Source organism: Lottia gigantea (genome assembly GCF_000327385.1).
Source record: "Lottia gigantea unplaced genomic scaffold LOTGIsca_40, whole genome shotgun sequence".
Classification (NCBI taxonomy): domain Eukaryota; kingdom Metazoa; phylum Mollusca; class Gastropoda; family Lottiidae; genus Lottia; species Lottia gigantea.
This window is the reverse complement of record NW_008709380.1, coordinates 1,808,702-1,824,502: the sequence shown is the minus strand read 5'-3', so window position 1 is coordinate 1,824,502 and position 15,801 is coordinate 1,808,702. Positions and strand designations below refer to the sequence as shown.

General features: G+C 33.3%; 3 protein-coding genes across 3 annotated transcripts; all 3 read left to right on the top strand.

The window, feature by feature from the left end:
* Positions 1–1,565: 1,565 nt before the first annotated feature.
* On the top strand, positions 1,566–4,781 carry LOTGIDRAFT_122317 (hypothetical protein; the record flags this gene model as incomplete). The annotated part of the gene is made up of 9 exons (XM_009060074.1): positions 1,566–1,658; positions 1,903–1,977; positions 2,406–2,472; positions 2,856–3,023; positions 3,276–3,353; positions 3,528–3,639; positions 3,883–3,951; positions 4,149–4,278; positions 4,578–4,781. The coding sequence occupies 9 exons, from the start codon at positions 1,566–1,568 to the stop codon at positions 4,779–4,781; spliced, it is 996 nt and encodes a 331-aa protein (XP_009058322.1).
* Positions 4,782–6,120: 1,339 nt separating this feature from the next.
* On the top strand, positions 6,121–9,771 carry LOTGIDRAFT_163570 (hypothetical protein; the record flags this gene model as incomplete). Its single annotated transcript, XM_009060073.1, has 6 exons — positions 6,121–6,211; positions 6,686–6,736; positions 7,587–7,713; positions 8,244–8,386; positions 8,859–8,979; positions 9,702–9,771. The coding sequence occupies 6 exons, from the start codon at positions 6,121–6,123 to the stop codon at positions 9,769–9,771; spliced, it is 603 nt and encodes a 200-aa protein (XP_009058321.1).
* Positions 9,772–12,596: 2,825 nt separating this feature from the next.
* Positions 12,597–15,771, top strand: LOTGIDRAFT_122377 (hypothetical protein; the record flags this gene model as incomplete). Its single annotated transcript, XM_009060072.1, has 9 exons — positions 12,597–12,689; positions 12,946–13,020; positions 13,499–13,565; positions 13,919–14,086; positions 14,252–14,329; positions 14,492–14,603; positions 14,849–14,917; positions 15,132–15,261; positions 15,568–15,771. 9 exons carry the CDS (start codon positions 12,597–12,599, stop codon positions 15,769–15,771), a joined length of 996 nt encoding a protein of 331 aa, XP_009058320.1.
* Positions 15,772–15,801: the final 30 nt, after the last annotated feature.

The following is a 15,801-nucleotide window of genomic DNA, read 5'->3' as shown; positions in this document are numbered from 1 at the left end:
ATGCTTAGTGCATTAAACAACCAGAAAAAGGTACCATATCGGACTACAGTTAACTTATCATGTTTGTAAGTAGAACTGAGAAGAAGGACCCTCAACTCGTATAGATTACAGCCCATAACATGCTGCTAACACATGCTTCGGAAAGACAATCCTCATGAGGACCGTTTTGATTTTTATTGAAATGTCACTTATCACGCGCATTTTGCCTGATATGTACTTTTGTGAAATCAATATGAAATGATTTCATAGATGGTCAAACCTTGAGCTACATTACAAATCATTCAAGGTTGCAAAAATGTTGATGGGAAATTGACCAGATGTTTATCAGGTTTTAACAGTAGGGATAGATATAAATATTTACATTCAATCTATAAGCTTACCAATTCACAAGCGTTAACTTGCAGTAAAGATGATACTCCGGTCTATAACTGTTTTGTTATTGTCAGTGTATTTCGTTATTGCTATCGATGACCCCCAATATATACAAACATCCGATGGTGGAGAGATTTCATTGAAAAGTAAGTTCTCAATATGTTTTCAAGGCATTTCTGAAGACATGTATTTATGTTTTAAAATGCAGTACATTGTATTTTGTATTTTAGCGTCTTTATTTGCGACATCCCGTGCTGTTCGTTTTCTAAGTAATTCGCAGCGGTTTTATGATTTTCTCTATGAACAGGTTTCTTAGTTGTAATGTTTCATAATATCGCGGTTTGACTAAAAGTTTTATGAAAACTGTTTAGAAAGTTAATTTTTCTAATCCTTATGAGTGATTCTCAAAATTTGATTATAGTTTCTATTTTTTTTTTCAGATGAGAATTCAATTATAAATGTTGCCTTTACTTACTCTCCTGATGGTGTTGAAGCTCAAACTGTGAATGCAGAACTTGGTGGTATGAAGTTATAAATTGTTGAATTTAATCAAATCCTGCAAGAAAAGCCAAAGGGAATATATAATTTACCCGAATATAATAAATTCGACAAAACGAAAATTTTCTCACAAATACCTTGGACAATTCAAGTTGGAATATGAGAATTCTTACATTACAGGCCAGGCGAAGTAGTACTATGTACCTAAATGGAATTTTTATGTCCTACTTACGTGTAGCAATATCCATTCATTATCTTAAACACCCTCGACCGGCTAGATCCCGATGTTTCTCAAGCTTGATCTGCTATACGTTCAACTTTACAATAAAGCTAGGTTTCAGATTAATCTCACTTGCTTTCAGACGATAACCAATGGAGAGCAAGAATTGATGGTTTAAAGCCACAGAAAAAGGTTGAGTATTATGCTACTGTAAATAAAGTTATTGGTACCCAAACTTCCAAAGTCCAAGAATGGACTACAGGTACAATTATTATCATAAATTTAAAATTTTGGTTCATCTTTTTCTACGGTGTTCTTAATGATGGCATATTTTAAAAGTCTGGGAAGCACCTGCTTGTACAACGAATCACACAAAAGGATACGGTTTTCCACAAACATTGAACATAGTAACTGGTAAACCTAATGGAAACAACAATTCATTTCAGCATCCTTGATGCCACTTCCCCCACGAAGAATGAGGGGTGCAGTCATATTTAGGGAAGATTTTAATGGACAGCATTTGAATTTAAACAACTGGATGATCGATGTGACAGCCACTGGTGATTGGGTAGTGTGAATTTATCTCTATATTTAAAAAGGAGCTCAAGAATATGCTGGATCTCTCTCTTCCTTCAGAAGCCATCAATCAATAGACAACAATAGAGACTCATGAAAAAATATAGATGTCAGAAACCACCCAATGAAAATTCAAATTTTGGTTAGTGATTTAAATGCCATGGCTTTTTTAGAAATTGCATAACATATTTTTCTATATAGATTTATTTTATTCACATCCGTTTTCTTACACCTAGCACAACGAGTTCCAGGTTTACACAAATGACCGCAGAAATGTATATCTGAAAAACGGTCATCTCTACCTAAAACCAGTAAGTAATGTTGAGACATCCTTATTCTTTGCATAAAATGAAATAAAGAGAGCAACGAATAAAATTATTAGCTTTGTCTGATTGTCCATGAGGAAAAGCATATTTTGTCCCATTTGTGACGACGCCTATAAATGAAGTTATTTTTAAAGTATAAAATAATTTGGCATTATTTTACTGAATCGAAAGACACTGTTTAGGTGTTAAGGTTTTGCAGAAATGTCATTTCCTTTTTATCAAATGCAAGGTTGAGAGAACTGCAATTCCTCATATCACAACGGACAATGTTCGAATATATAGAATACTTATTTACTTGTGATTGATATTCTTCCTCATGTTAAAAGTATGTTTTGCCAATATGTTGTTTTGGATTTCATTTATCCTAACCATTTTGATCTAGAATAAATATGTTACTCTTGTCTTCCCTTTAGACTCTAACTATTGATAGTGGACACTTTACTGATAACGATCTTTGGCATGGTACTATGGATGTAAAAAGTAAGTGTAAATTAAATCATAAAATCAACAATGTAAAGTATGATAGTGAAAAAAATTAACTTTTATGACGCCAGACATAGATAATTTAATCAATAATAAAAATCATCAACCATAACAGAAGGAAATAATTATTGCAACCTTGTTTATCAATCTTAAAACTACTCTTATGTGACTGTGTTTGAAATGAAAATGAAATCTGTAGTTCTGGAAGGATTTTTAGTAACAGATGGTAACAACCATTAGAATAAGTTTTGTAATTTGGGTCTGAGTTGATGTTTGATAAAGGGATAAAGTTTCTACACCGAAAGATTTATGTCATATTTTACTGAAACTCAAAGAATTTATTACCACGAGAAATCAATTTTGAATTGATGCAATTTTAGAAACATGGGGAACATGTACAAACAATGGCTTCAATGGGTGTTATCGTGATTCAAAGAATGGGCTGTTACCACCAACTTGTTCTGGAAGGGTTCAAAGTAAACCAACGCTTAAATATGGTACAGTAACAATAAGAGCTCAAGTTCCTCGTGGTGATTGGCTTTGGCCAGGTAAGACTATGATATCATAAGCGAGTTACTAGAGTATGAATTTAGGCTGACTGCTTTGTGTCCTATTACGAAATGAAATCTTGTCGTAATATCACGACTGGTATGTTCCTGCCTACATATCACAGTTAAATAATTGTTTCTTTTATTCCAACGACCACAGTTAAATCATTATTCTTTTCCAAACGACCACATAAATTCCACAGTTATACCATTATGTTTTATATCTTTTTTATTGGATTTCCTTCTCTTTAGCTATTTGGTTGATGCCTAAAAAAAGTGTGTATGGTGGGTGGCCAAAGTCTGGTGAGATTGATATGATGGAGGCAGCAAGTTAGTATTCTTCTCAAACAATGCTACTTCTTATGAAATACGAATACTGGCATGTTCAATTTTACTTTAGCATTTAATATCTGGGCATTGGATTCTCTTAAGTTCCAATTAACATTGTTTAAATAAACAGAATTCGCACTGTTAGACATACATTATAACTATTAATTCTTACAGGCAATGAGTTTATGGAATGGGGTAATGGTCAGAAAGTTGGCGTTCAAAGGGTTACTGGTAGTTTTCACATGGGACCCGCATTTACAGCTGATCACCATGTAACTGGAGCTCAGTAAGTCGCCACTTTTCCTAATACAAAAGATAGTGATAAATTCAGAATCAATAATCAAATTACGGTGTTGAATTGTAAGAAGTCTCTTTTCTCACTTTCAGATTAATCCATTTACAATCTCAAAAATTATGCACATTTCTTGAACATAAAAGTTTATGTGAGGTTGCACTCTTAGTTCTCCAGTTAAGGATTTACTCAAATAATATGTATTAATAATAACATAATTCAATATTTCTTTTGCAGGTATAAGAAACAAGGAGATTGGCATGGTTTTCATACGTACAAATTGGAGTGGACTCCCGACCGTCTTATGTACGCAAGTTTTTTAACACTTTTTATAACGAAATGTGCCTCGTTCGCATGTAAAACTAATTGTCTATGATTCCAATTTCCCCACCTACCCAACTCTTCATTAAATCAAAAAGATGTCAGCTTCGGCGCCAATTGCTAGTCAAATATGGATTCAAATTATGAAATGATTTTTAAAGATTGAATTTTGTTAATTACAGATTATATGTAGACAATCTTCAAATCACCAGAATGGATATATCTAATGGATCTACCGTTTGGAAGCATTTCAACTTCCATGGCAACAATCCATGGACACATGGCTCCAAAATTGCTCCATTTGATCAGGAGGTATGTTTGATCTTTTTGCTCCAGTCCTCTGATTTGTCAAACTCTGAAATCGATTTTAAATCTATAGTATTATTATTACTATATATTATTATTATTACTATATTTCTTGAAATCTGAATTTTTATGTTATCGAGAATAAGGCCCAGAAGGTTAATTTATTTTTCTTTGTATAGAAGTGACAAAACCAACAAAAAATTAGTAGCCAAACTTCTTTCAATTATCCAGCTCTATTCCCTTCTTTATGAGACCAATAAGGTGCAGACGAGTTTGACGTAAAACTTCACACATTTTATTTTCAGTTCTATTTGATATTGAATAACGCTGTTGGTGGATCTCCGGGTATATTTGGTGATAGTACTAAATACGCCTATCCTAAACCATGGAAGAATAATGCAAAAAATCCCCTGGCAGATTTCTGGAACGCAAGAAACCATTGGTTACCAACGTGGCATGGTGATGATGTGGCTATGCTTATTGATTATGTTGAATTCAGACATCTATAATTGATAAATACAATAAACAAATATATAATGAAAGAATGAATCTCTTTGTATTTGGCTCTTCTCTTCATAAAGTTACTATAGTAATGACACACATGAACGTAAATAATATCTGGGACTGACTGAAAACACGTTTAAAGAAAGATATGACAACCATATGCAGTCGTTTAAACATCAAAAATGTGAAAATAACTTTACACAAATAAAACCAAACGATGAAACCTTTGTCTAAACGAAAAGCTTTTCATCATAATGCCCCCAAGAAAACATCTTTAAACAAACGATCCGAGAATAACATGAAAGTAAATTCTACTTGTCCAACTTCAGTAGGGACACAAGCTGAATTATATAGGTCGGGTCGCATAGCGTGAGTAACAGCTATATGTATTTTAGGTTCTGTTTTAATATTTCTATATCATTCTTCAATTGATGTATTGAGCACTATTTAAACAGTTAAACTATTCTATCATTGTAATAATATCAACATATCATTACGAGCCAAAGAGTTACTGCTGGGTACACCAACGACCCTAAACTACGTCTATTTAAACAAGGTAATAAGCATGTAAATCTTTCATAGACACTTAATATATATCTAAGCCTTTTATAGCCACCATCCGCGGAACGTTGTACCATTGACGAAAACAAAACATTAAACATGGGTTTCCTTATTTTTATGTGTCAAATTAAGCAAACTAAATGTTGTTTCTAAAGAATTATCATTTTTCTTAATCATATCATTATGTTCTTATTGCATATAATTAAGTTTTAACCAATCATAAATGTTCAAGAATGTAGAGTCTAGATAAACAAAAAGAGACGTTTTGACCTTTCTTGATCGGTCACTCATGGGAATTTTGCTAGTGATTCTCTTCTAATTTAGCTAATTGTGAATCAATTATGCACAAACTGGTAATTTCTAAGTCATTAGAACACCTCTACCTTCCATTCACATAAGTATAAGCATTTTTATTTTCATAAATTTCATAAATGAAAATGAGAGAACCCATCTTTAAGATTAAGCGTAATGAGGCAACGTGGTATTTATTTGTAATTATTGTCATATTAAACCGTCTTCATATACAATAAAATACTACATGCATTTGATCTATGAAATATAATCTGTTTTAGAAATATATGACTTAAAATCAGAAATACATATAAGTACAGTGGTCTCTGTTGAATAATAGAATTGGATAGATATCAATTTCAAAACAATAGTAACCAAGCAAATGTTTAAAGAGACTATTTCTTCATCTTTAGTCTCAAACACCTACTTTCAGTGATGATCTATGCTTCATTACCAATGAAGCTGTGCTAGTGAAGAATGTTTATCAGAAACATGCGTCGGCAGCACCAGTTGAACTCTCGTAAACTTGAAACGTCGTGCAAAGTTTTTCTCCTGGGACTAAAATCTATGTCCCAAGACAAAGGTCTGTTTCTGTTGTCTATAGTCCTATCATAAGTAATTTTAGTGAGTAAACATATGTAAAAAACCAAGGGTGAGAGCGAAAGTACAGTTGCTCCTACCTTCTGATAGACGCAAAGTCAATCTGCGCCCTCGCCCTTTTAAAATGATCTAGTTATGTTGACCTTCTGTTGATGGTTATTGTCAAGAACACCATGTATCCACTATGAAAACTGACTTCTCACTCAGCTTGATGGGAATAATACCATATATAATTTATACTGGAATTCTGCATTTAATATGTATTTTCTTTTGAATAAGAAATTATAGGATAGCATATCTCGCTCATAATTTTGTCTTGAATGTCTTCTTTAACATGCCCCTTTGTTGATAATTGCTAAGACAACGTATTCATATTTGGTAGCCTACATAAAGACGAATAAACAAGACACATAAATACAAGGCAAAACTAACAAAGTTAAATTAACATAATTTTTAGTTTTGTTCAACAAACATGATTTCCAGATTGTAATAATCGTAGGAGTGCTTGGTAAGTTTTATTTTTTTTATTTTTAAATATCTGAAGCATATACAACTTTAATTTACAACAATATTCGTCACTAAACACAAAATGTAATGTGCATTGTCAATTAATTAAATTATACATTTTAAACAAGATAAATGAAAAGTTATTTAAAATTAAGGATATGTGTATATATATTAGTTTGTGTCCAATCTCAAAGTAGGCAAACTGGCTTAGTCGTTCGAATATTTCCTTTATTTTTTACTCCCTCATGAAATGGAAAGGGGGGGGGGGGCGTATTTGCCTTCACCCGACCACTTGGCACTTGGTGTGATCATTTGTAATCACCCAAGGATGAACCCTGTCGAAAATCGAAACTTCGAAAAATATTTAGTATGAGTTATTGCCCTTGTACTTGGAAACACGTTCAATTTTTAGCTCGTAAACACTCCAGAAGGCACAATTCTTGACGGATTTAGATGGAACTTGGTGGAGTGTTAGTAATAACCCAGAATGAACCCTAATGAAAATTTAGAAAAATAATTGGTATGAATTATTGCCCTTGTTCTTGAAAGTGCGTTCCATTTTTAACACCCAAGAAGGCACAATTCTTGACTGAGTTTGACGAAACTTGGTGTGAGTGTTTGTTATCAACCAAGGATAAATCCTATAGAAAATCAGAAGAATCTAAAAATAATTAGTTTGAGTTATTGCCCTTGTTCTTAAAAATGCGTTCAAGATTTAGCCTGTAAACTGAAAATTGGGTCAAAATTGTTGATTGTACTTGGTTCTTTTAGAATGTAGTTAAAATGGATAGAAAATTGTATTCACTATTAAGTAACTACAGAAAACGTTTGTTATAATTGTTTTTTTTTAGGCCTAGTAAACAGTCAAAGTGTAAATATTGATACCAGTACATGCACTAGCTTCAATGCTACTGTCAAAAAGTGTACAGATGATTACCCCTTAAGTTATATTCTAGATAAATCAACCATCGTATTACTGTAAGTAAAGTATATTCAGATCCATTCTTCTCGAATTCAAGCATGTTTCCGCCATCTTCACAATGTCAAGCTATTACAACTGAGTCCTATACCTTGACTGCAATGGCCACCTTTCATGTCTCATAGAAGTTTATAAATGCATCGATTTGATTGCTTGTACGCTAGCGTGTACAGCCGGGGGCCTCGACAGAAAGTCTGTAAACATTAAGCTGATTGGCTGTGTTTACTATAGCGTATAATCACTACATCAGTGATGTTATTAAGATTCTTTGCAACAAAAAGTCGTTAAGACGGGACAATAATCTAAGGTTTTGATACAGGCTGTAGCGAACATGATAATGATCCTTCGGTGGTTGGAAATTAAAACAAGTAGACTAAAGCTACTCTTCTGGCAAAATCACTCTTATCGCAAACAGTATGGCGTCGTATCTTCAATAAATTTGTACAGAAAAAAACGACGTCAAACTTTTCATTCCATACCTCGGCTACCTGAGAATTGTCATAATAATGTTCATATTAATCAATTTCAGCTTAGATAAGGCGAATTTTAAGAGTCGAATTGCATGTTTTATAACAGCATATAGAACATGTGCAAGTGACGAATTTCAAAGTCTGTTTGCTTCTGGTGAATCTTATAAACAGGCTTTTGACGAGATCTGCAAGGATAAGGACAGTAAGTCACAGAATATTTTTGATAAACTCAAAACACTCATTATAAAAGCTTATCTCACATATCACAGACATGTGCATAGTGCTGACCATCTTACTATCCAACCTCTCATCTTGCCAATTTATGATCATATCGCTCTTCAAGTGTATCTAAGATACTTCAGTAACACCTGTTCATGCACACAGCCTTATGACCAGCTAGTTCTTCTCGGGAGTGGCATAGACAAGTCTCATCGACACAATGGATGGCTGGTAGCTCTGCATGTAGAAAGGAATTTAAATATGTACATTTTCCGATATTCTAATTATACTGGGACCACTTTGTTTTAACTTCCTTGCTTTTAATTCAGAATGTCTTAGACAGTTTTTAGCTTATTCAGAAAGTTCGCATTACAAGTTAGATTCTCCCGGAATGTTGAAAAGAAATCCGGTTGATACTATTTCTTATCTACACTATAAACTTTTTAACCTTGTAGATTTTAATGCAACGTGTACGTATAATGCTAATTCCTGTGCTAGTATTTCATTTGGTGGGCAAAATTTAATTCCACCAAACAAATATACAACATTCTCAGGTCACAAGACTTTTTACTGCGGGTGAGTATTTTCCATTTTACCTCCCCATCTTAATAATGGTCAAGCTATGATGAAATTTGTATGACAAGTTGGCTGTATTCGCAAACGTGCATTCCAACCTATCAAACAAATCTTTGAATTTACATACTTTTGTGGTACAAGAAAGGTGGCTTTTGCAGTCAAGGTATAGCGTGACATTTTGTGGATTATACCTTTCCCATGATATAATTAAGTGATAATAATATTGTCATGGTATGATGATGCCACACAAAAAAATTGGAGTCCTCAAAGCTTATATAGCTCATTTGGTATGTATTTTAAACACCAACAAGTACAAAGACCGAGTTCATTCATCTACCTATTAGCTTAAAAGTCCAGGCCAAGTACTTTATTGAATTATACTGTGGTGGGCCAGCAGGCCATGCTCATCATTCCTTGATACTTGATACTACTTTTTTGTACACAATATTTCATTCACATAAACATATCAAAAGGATTGGGGAACAGGGTTTCGCCTTGATACTATTTGGCGATTGAGTTTATCATCTCAGCTTGTCGTTCAGCTAATTCTATTTATTTGGTACATTACAACAACAGGCCGGTGACTCTGCTGCTAGACACGATGTTCTCGATTTTCAACCTATACTTTGCACGTACAATTACTTTATTTATCATGTTCATATATACAAGTATTATATATAAAATATAATTTGTTATCAATTACCGTTTATTTTTTACTTCAGATACACGAAAATATTCAAAACCTGTTTAGAAACAGATACCGTATTATCAAGTTGTCCCCAGTCTCAATGAAAGAAAGTCATGCTGTATATTATAGATAAACTTGCTCCCCCAGCTTGTTCTACGGGAACATCTTTGGTTTTGAACTTAAGTCTGTTTATTGTTTCTGTTTTATTGTCGATTTTTAAGTATAGCTATTGAAACATTCTTACATGGTCATGCAAATGCGATCTGTCTTTACGCTTTTTTAAAAGGGATTTTAATGAGTGAATATATAACTTTTTTTTTCATTTGCCAGTGTATATTCTTTATTATTATTGAAATAACGCTAACTATTGAAAGGAAAAGTCCAGAAATTGTAATATTTTTATGAAAACCTCCGTTCGAACATGAACATGAACATGGAAATAACAGCAATAAACGTTGTAACCTTGTGCCATCTTTTCATTAATATTTTTACCACATGAACGAATCATTGATAATAGTCTTGGTATAAGCCAGGATTTTTTGGCCTTTTTGTTTCTTTTACCCTTTTTCAGGACCCTTGATCAATTGAATTACCCCGCACCCCTATAAATCCTTTCTATTAAGTGGGTGTGGACCATACCCCTGGGATTTTTTAACATGTGGTCTCCTGCCAAGTCAATTTAAATTTAAAGATATAAAGATTTTCAGTCTGTATGTACTGCTTTTTCTTAGGGTTGGAGCCCGTGAACATAGTTCAACCAGTCCCTATGGTTGTTGAGCCACTGATATCCCCCACCCTTTCCCCTAATAAGTCCTTACCATAACCCCCATTTCCTGGGGGTAATTATTCCCAGGTTAAAAACCCCTGGTTTAAGCTGTAGCTATGTACCTTTGTACATCAGTTTAGGATTGAGTTAACAAAGCGTAAGATTGTCTGCTTTAATAATAAAGAAAAGTTTTAGAATATGTTTTGTTTTGTCACGCTAACTATTGAAAGGAAAAGTCCAGAAATTGTAATATTTTTATGAAAACCTCCGTTCGAACATGAACATGAACATGAACATGGAAAAAAACCTGACGCACTGGCTGAACTTGCCGGAAATTATTTTGGTCCAAGCATGAAGTCATCTGGCGTCAGTAGCGTCAATCAAAGATTTTTCTCGCTGGTCGTCCACACGACTATGTCTCATTCATTTATCCAGCAAATTGTCTTGTTGCAAATTATATTGCGATTAGATATTTTTGTTTTAATGGTATTTTTCGTTAAGAAACTTATTTAAACTATAATGATCGATAATATGATATTTGTAACTATTTGTGCGAAGATTTTTGTCAATTGTTTTGTATGTGAAGTCTTCTTGGATTGAGATGGGTTTAATTAGATTTAAACTATTTCATGTCTTTTTATCTCCCTTTTATTATCATTATTATTAAATGCAATTAAAGTGATCATCTTTATAAAATTTTTAGTTTCTTTTACTTTCTCCAGATGGAGGCCTAGGGTCGAATTTCTACGTGTTTTTTTTTTGATACGTAACGTTTATCGTGAACTATCAACTTACGAGCTATTGCAGTCTCGTGTGCGTTTTTCAAAAGTGTCCAACACTTGCATTTTATATGTTTAAAGAGTTGATTGGACATTTGCAACTTGTTTTTTGGGTTGTGGTTTTTAACAAAGTTCCAATGCTGAACTTACGGCGATGATCGGCAAAGACTTTTTATACAGTAGAAAAAGTATTCATTACAGCTCATTTCACGCTGCCGACACTGGTTTCCAATTAAGACAATTTGGTTAATACAAATCTCGTCCAAAGCATTGCAAAATCCGGAATAAAAGTTGTATAATATTGGAGTCCTCAATAGAGAGGTACAGGTATTTCGAAAAGAGTAAGCAAAGCTTATGCGTAGCGTATTAAACAACCAGAAAAGGGTAACCATATCGGACTACAGTTAACTTATCATGAAGGACCCTCAACTCAAATCGTATAGATTATAGCCGACACGTGCTTCGAAAAGACAATCTTCATCAGGATAATTTTGATTTTTATTGAAATGTTACTTATCACGCGCATTTTGCCTGTAAGTCCTCTAGTGAAATCAATATGAAATGATTTCATAGATGGTCAAACCTTGAGCTACATTACAAATCATTCAAGGTTGCAAAAATGTTGATGGGAAATTGACCAGATGCTTATCAGGTTTTAACAGTATGGATAGATATAAATATTTACATTCAATCTATAAGCTTACCAATTCTCAAGCGTTAACTTGCAGTAAAGATGATACTCCGGTCTATAATTGTTTTGTTATTGTCAGTGTATTTTGTTATTGCTATCGATGACCCCCAATATATACAAACATCCGATGGTGGAGAGATTTCATTGAAAAGTAAGCTAATTTCTCCATATGTTTCCAAAGCATTTCTGAAGTTTTAGGAAAACTGTTTAGAAAGTCAATTCTTTTCTATTTTTTTTTTCAGATGAGAATTCAATTGTAAATGTTGCCTTTACTTACTCTCCTGATGGTGATCTGCTATGTGTTCAACTTATTATATTCAAAGCGAAGTTTACAATAAAGCTAGGTCTCAGATTAATCTCACTTGCTTTCAGACGATAACCAATGGAGAGCAAGAATTGATGGTTTAAAGCCACAGAAAAAGGTTGAGTATTATGCTACTGTAAATACTGATATTGGTACCCAAACTTCCAAAGTCCAAGAATGGACTACAGGTACAATTATAATCATACATTGAAAATTTTGGTTCATCTTTTTCTACGGTGTTCTTAATGATGGCATATTTTAAAAGTCTGGGAAGCACCTGCTCGTACAACGAATGACACAAAAGGATACGGTTTTCCACAAACATTGAACTTAGTAAATGAAAACAACAATTCATTTCAGCCTCCTTGATGCCACTACCCCCACGAAGAATGAGGGGTGCAGTCATATTTAGGGAAGATTTTAATGGACAGCATTTGAATTTAAACAACTGGATGATTGATGTGACAGCCACTGGTGATTGGGTAGTGTGAATTTATCTTTATATTTGAAAAGGAGCTCAAGAATGTGCTGGATTTCTCTCTTCCTTTAGATTATCTAATTATCTAATTAATTGTTATCAACTATAGAGACTTGTGAAAGAATATATATCTGTCAGAAACCTCCGAATGAAATTCTAATTTTGGTTATCATTTAAATGCCATGGCTTTTTCAGAAATTGCAAAATACATTTTTCTATGCAGATTTGTTTTATTCCTACCATACTTTTCTTACATCTAGCACAACGAGTTCCAGGTTTACACAAATGACCACAGAAATGTATATCTGAAAAATGGTTATCTCTACCTAAAACCAGTAAGTAATGTTGAGACATCCTTATTCTTTGCATAAAATGAAATGAGGAGGACAACTAATAAAATTACCAGCTTTGTCTGATGTCCATGAGGATAAGCATATTTTGATCCATTTGTAAGAGCGCTTATGAATGAAGTTATTTTTAAGTATAAAATAATTTGACATTAATTTACTGAACTAAAAGACATTGTACTATTAGGTTTTTCAACAAAGTCCTTTTTATCTAATACCAGGTTGAGAGAACTGCAATTCCTTGTAATAAGAACTTAAAATGTATATATTATAATGTGATTATATGAAATACTTACTCACTTGTGATTGATATTCTTCCTCGTGTTAAAAGTTAATAAGCTGTAAAATATGTTGTGTCAATATGTTGTTTTGGATTTCGGGTTTCATTTTGCGGTTCGGATCGTTAACACTTGGTTTATGTATTTTGACCTAGAAGAAAATATGATACTCTGTATCTTCCGTTTAGACTCTAACTATTGATAGTGGACACTTTACTGATTACGATCTTTGGCATGGTACTATGGATGTAAAAAGTAAGTGTAAATTAAATCCTAAAATCAACAATTTAAAGTATGATAGTGAAAAAAATTAACTTTTATGACGCCAGACATAGACAATTTAATCAATAATAAAAATCGTCAACCATAACAGAAGGAAATAATTATTGCAACCTTGTTTATCAATCATAAAACTACTCTTGTGTGACTGTGTCTGAAATGAAAATGAAATCTGTAGTTCTGGAGGTTTTCTTTAGTAGCAGATGTTAACAAACCATTGGGATAATTTTTCTTAATTTGAGTCTTGAGTCTATATTTGATAAATGGATAAATTTTACACACCGAAAGATTTATGTCGAGAAATCAATTTTGAATTGATGCAATTTTAGAAACATGGGGAACATGTACAAACAATGGCTTCAATGGGTGTTATCGTGATTCAAAGAATGGGTTGTTACCACCAATTTGTTCTGGAAAGGTTCAAAGTAAACCAACGCTTAAATATGGTACAGTAACAATAAGAGCTCAAGTTCCTCGTGGTGATTGGCTTTGGCCGGGTAAGACTATGATATCATAAGCAGTTTACTAGAGTATGAAATTAAGACTGATTTGCCTACTATTACGGGATGAAATCAGGTTGTAATGTAATGCCTACAGATCACAGTTAAATAATTGTTTCTTTTCCTAACGACCAGAGTTATACCATTATGTTTTATCTTAAGCTATGTGGTTGATGCCTAATAAAGCTGTGTATGGTGGATGGCCAAAGTCTGGTGAGATTGATATGATGGAAGCAACAAGTTAGTATTGCTTTTCAAACAATGTTATGAAATACGAACACTCGCATGTCCAAGTACTTTAGCATCTAATATCAAGGAAAATGTATTCCGATTTCTAATTAACACTGTTAAAAGAAAGAATTCGCACTGTTACACATATACTATAACTATCAATTCTTACAGGCAATGAGTTTATGGAATATGCTAATGGTCAGAAAGTTGGCGTTCAAAGGGTAACTGGCAGTTTTCACATGGGACCCACACGATTAGCTGATCACCATGTAACTGGAGCTCAGTAAGTCGCCACTTTTCCTAATACAAAAGATAGTGATCAATTGAGAATCAATAATCAAATTACGGTGTTAATTCGTTAAGAAGTCTCAATACTTACTTTCCAAAGACCATGTGCATGTCTACAACATAAAAGTCAATATAGGCGAGAGGGGCTACAAAGTCCAAAGAAGACATTAGTTCTTCAGTTTAGGATTTTACTCGAATAATATGTATTAAAATTAACATAATTCAATATTTCTGTTGCAGGTATAAGAAACAAGGAGATTGGCATGGTTTCCATACGTACAAATTGGAGTGGACTCCCGACCATCTTATGTACTTAATTTTTATAACACTTTTTATAACGAAATGTGCCTGGTTCGCACACAAAACGAATGGACATTGGCTATGATTCAGAACAAAGCTATTCCAATTTCCCCACCTACCCAACTCTTCATTAAATCAAAACGATGTCATATCAGAAGGTCAACTGGAACCAAGTATCGCCTTAGATCAAATGATTTTTAAAGAGTGGATTTTGTAATTACAGATTATATGTAGACAATCTTCAAATCACCAGAATGGATATACCTAATGGATCTACCGTTTGGAAGCATTTCAACTTCCATGGCAACAATCCATGGACACATGGCTCAAAAATTGCTCCATTTGATCAGGAGGTATGTGTGATTTTAGTGCTTTGATTTGTCAAACTCTGAATCTATTTTAAATCTATACTATTATTCAATCAGATTTCTATATTTCTTAAAATCTACATTTTTATGTTTTCGAGGATAAGACCCTTTGCTTAAAATCTGCGTTTCGATTCTCCGTTAAGGTTAATTTATTTTTCTATGGAAGTGACAAAACATAAAATTAGTAACCACATTTCCTTCAATTCTCCAGTTAGATTTTCTACTTCCGACTTCATTAGACCTATAAGGTGCAGATGTGTTGGACGTAAAACTTCATTCATTTGATTTTAGTTTTATTTGATATTGAATAACGGTGTTGGTGGAACTGCGGGTATATTTGATGATAGTACTAAATACGCCTATCCTAAACCATGGAAGAATGATGCAAAAAATCCTCTGGCAGATTTCTGGAACGGTAAAAACCATTGGTTACCAACGTGGCATGGTGATGATGTGGCTATGCTTATTGATTATGTTGAATTCAGACATCTATAATTGATAAATATAATAAACAATTATATAATG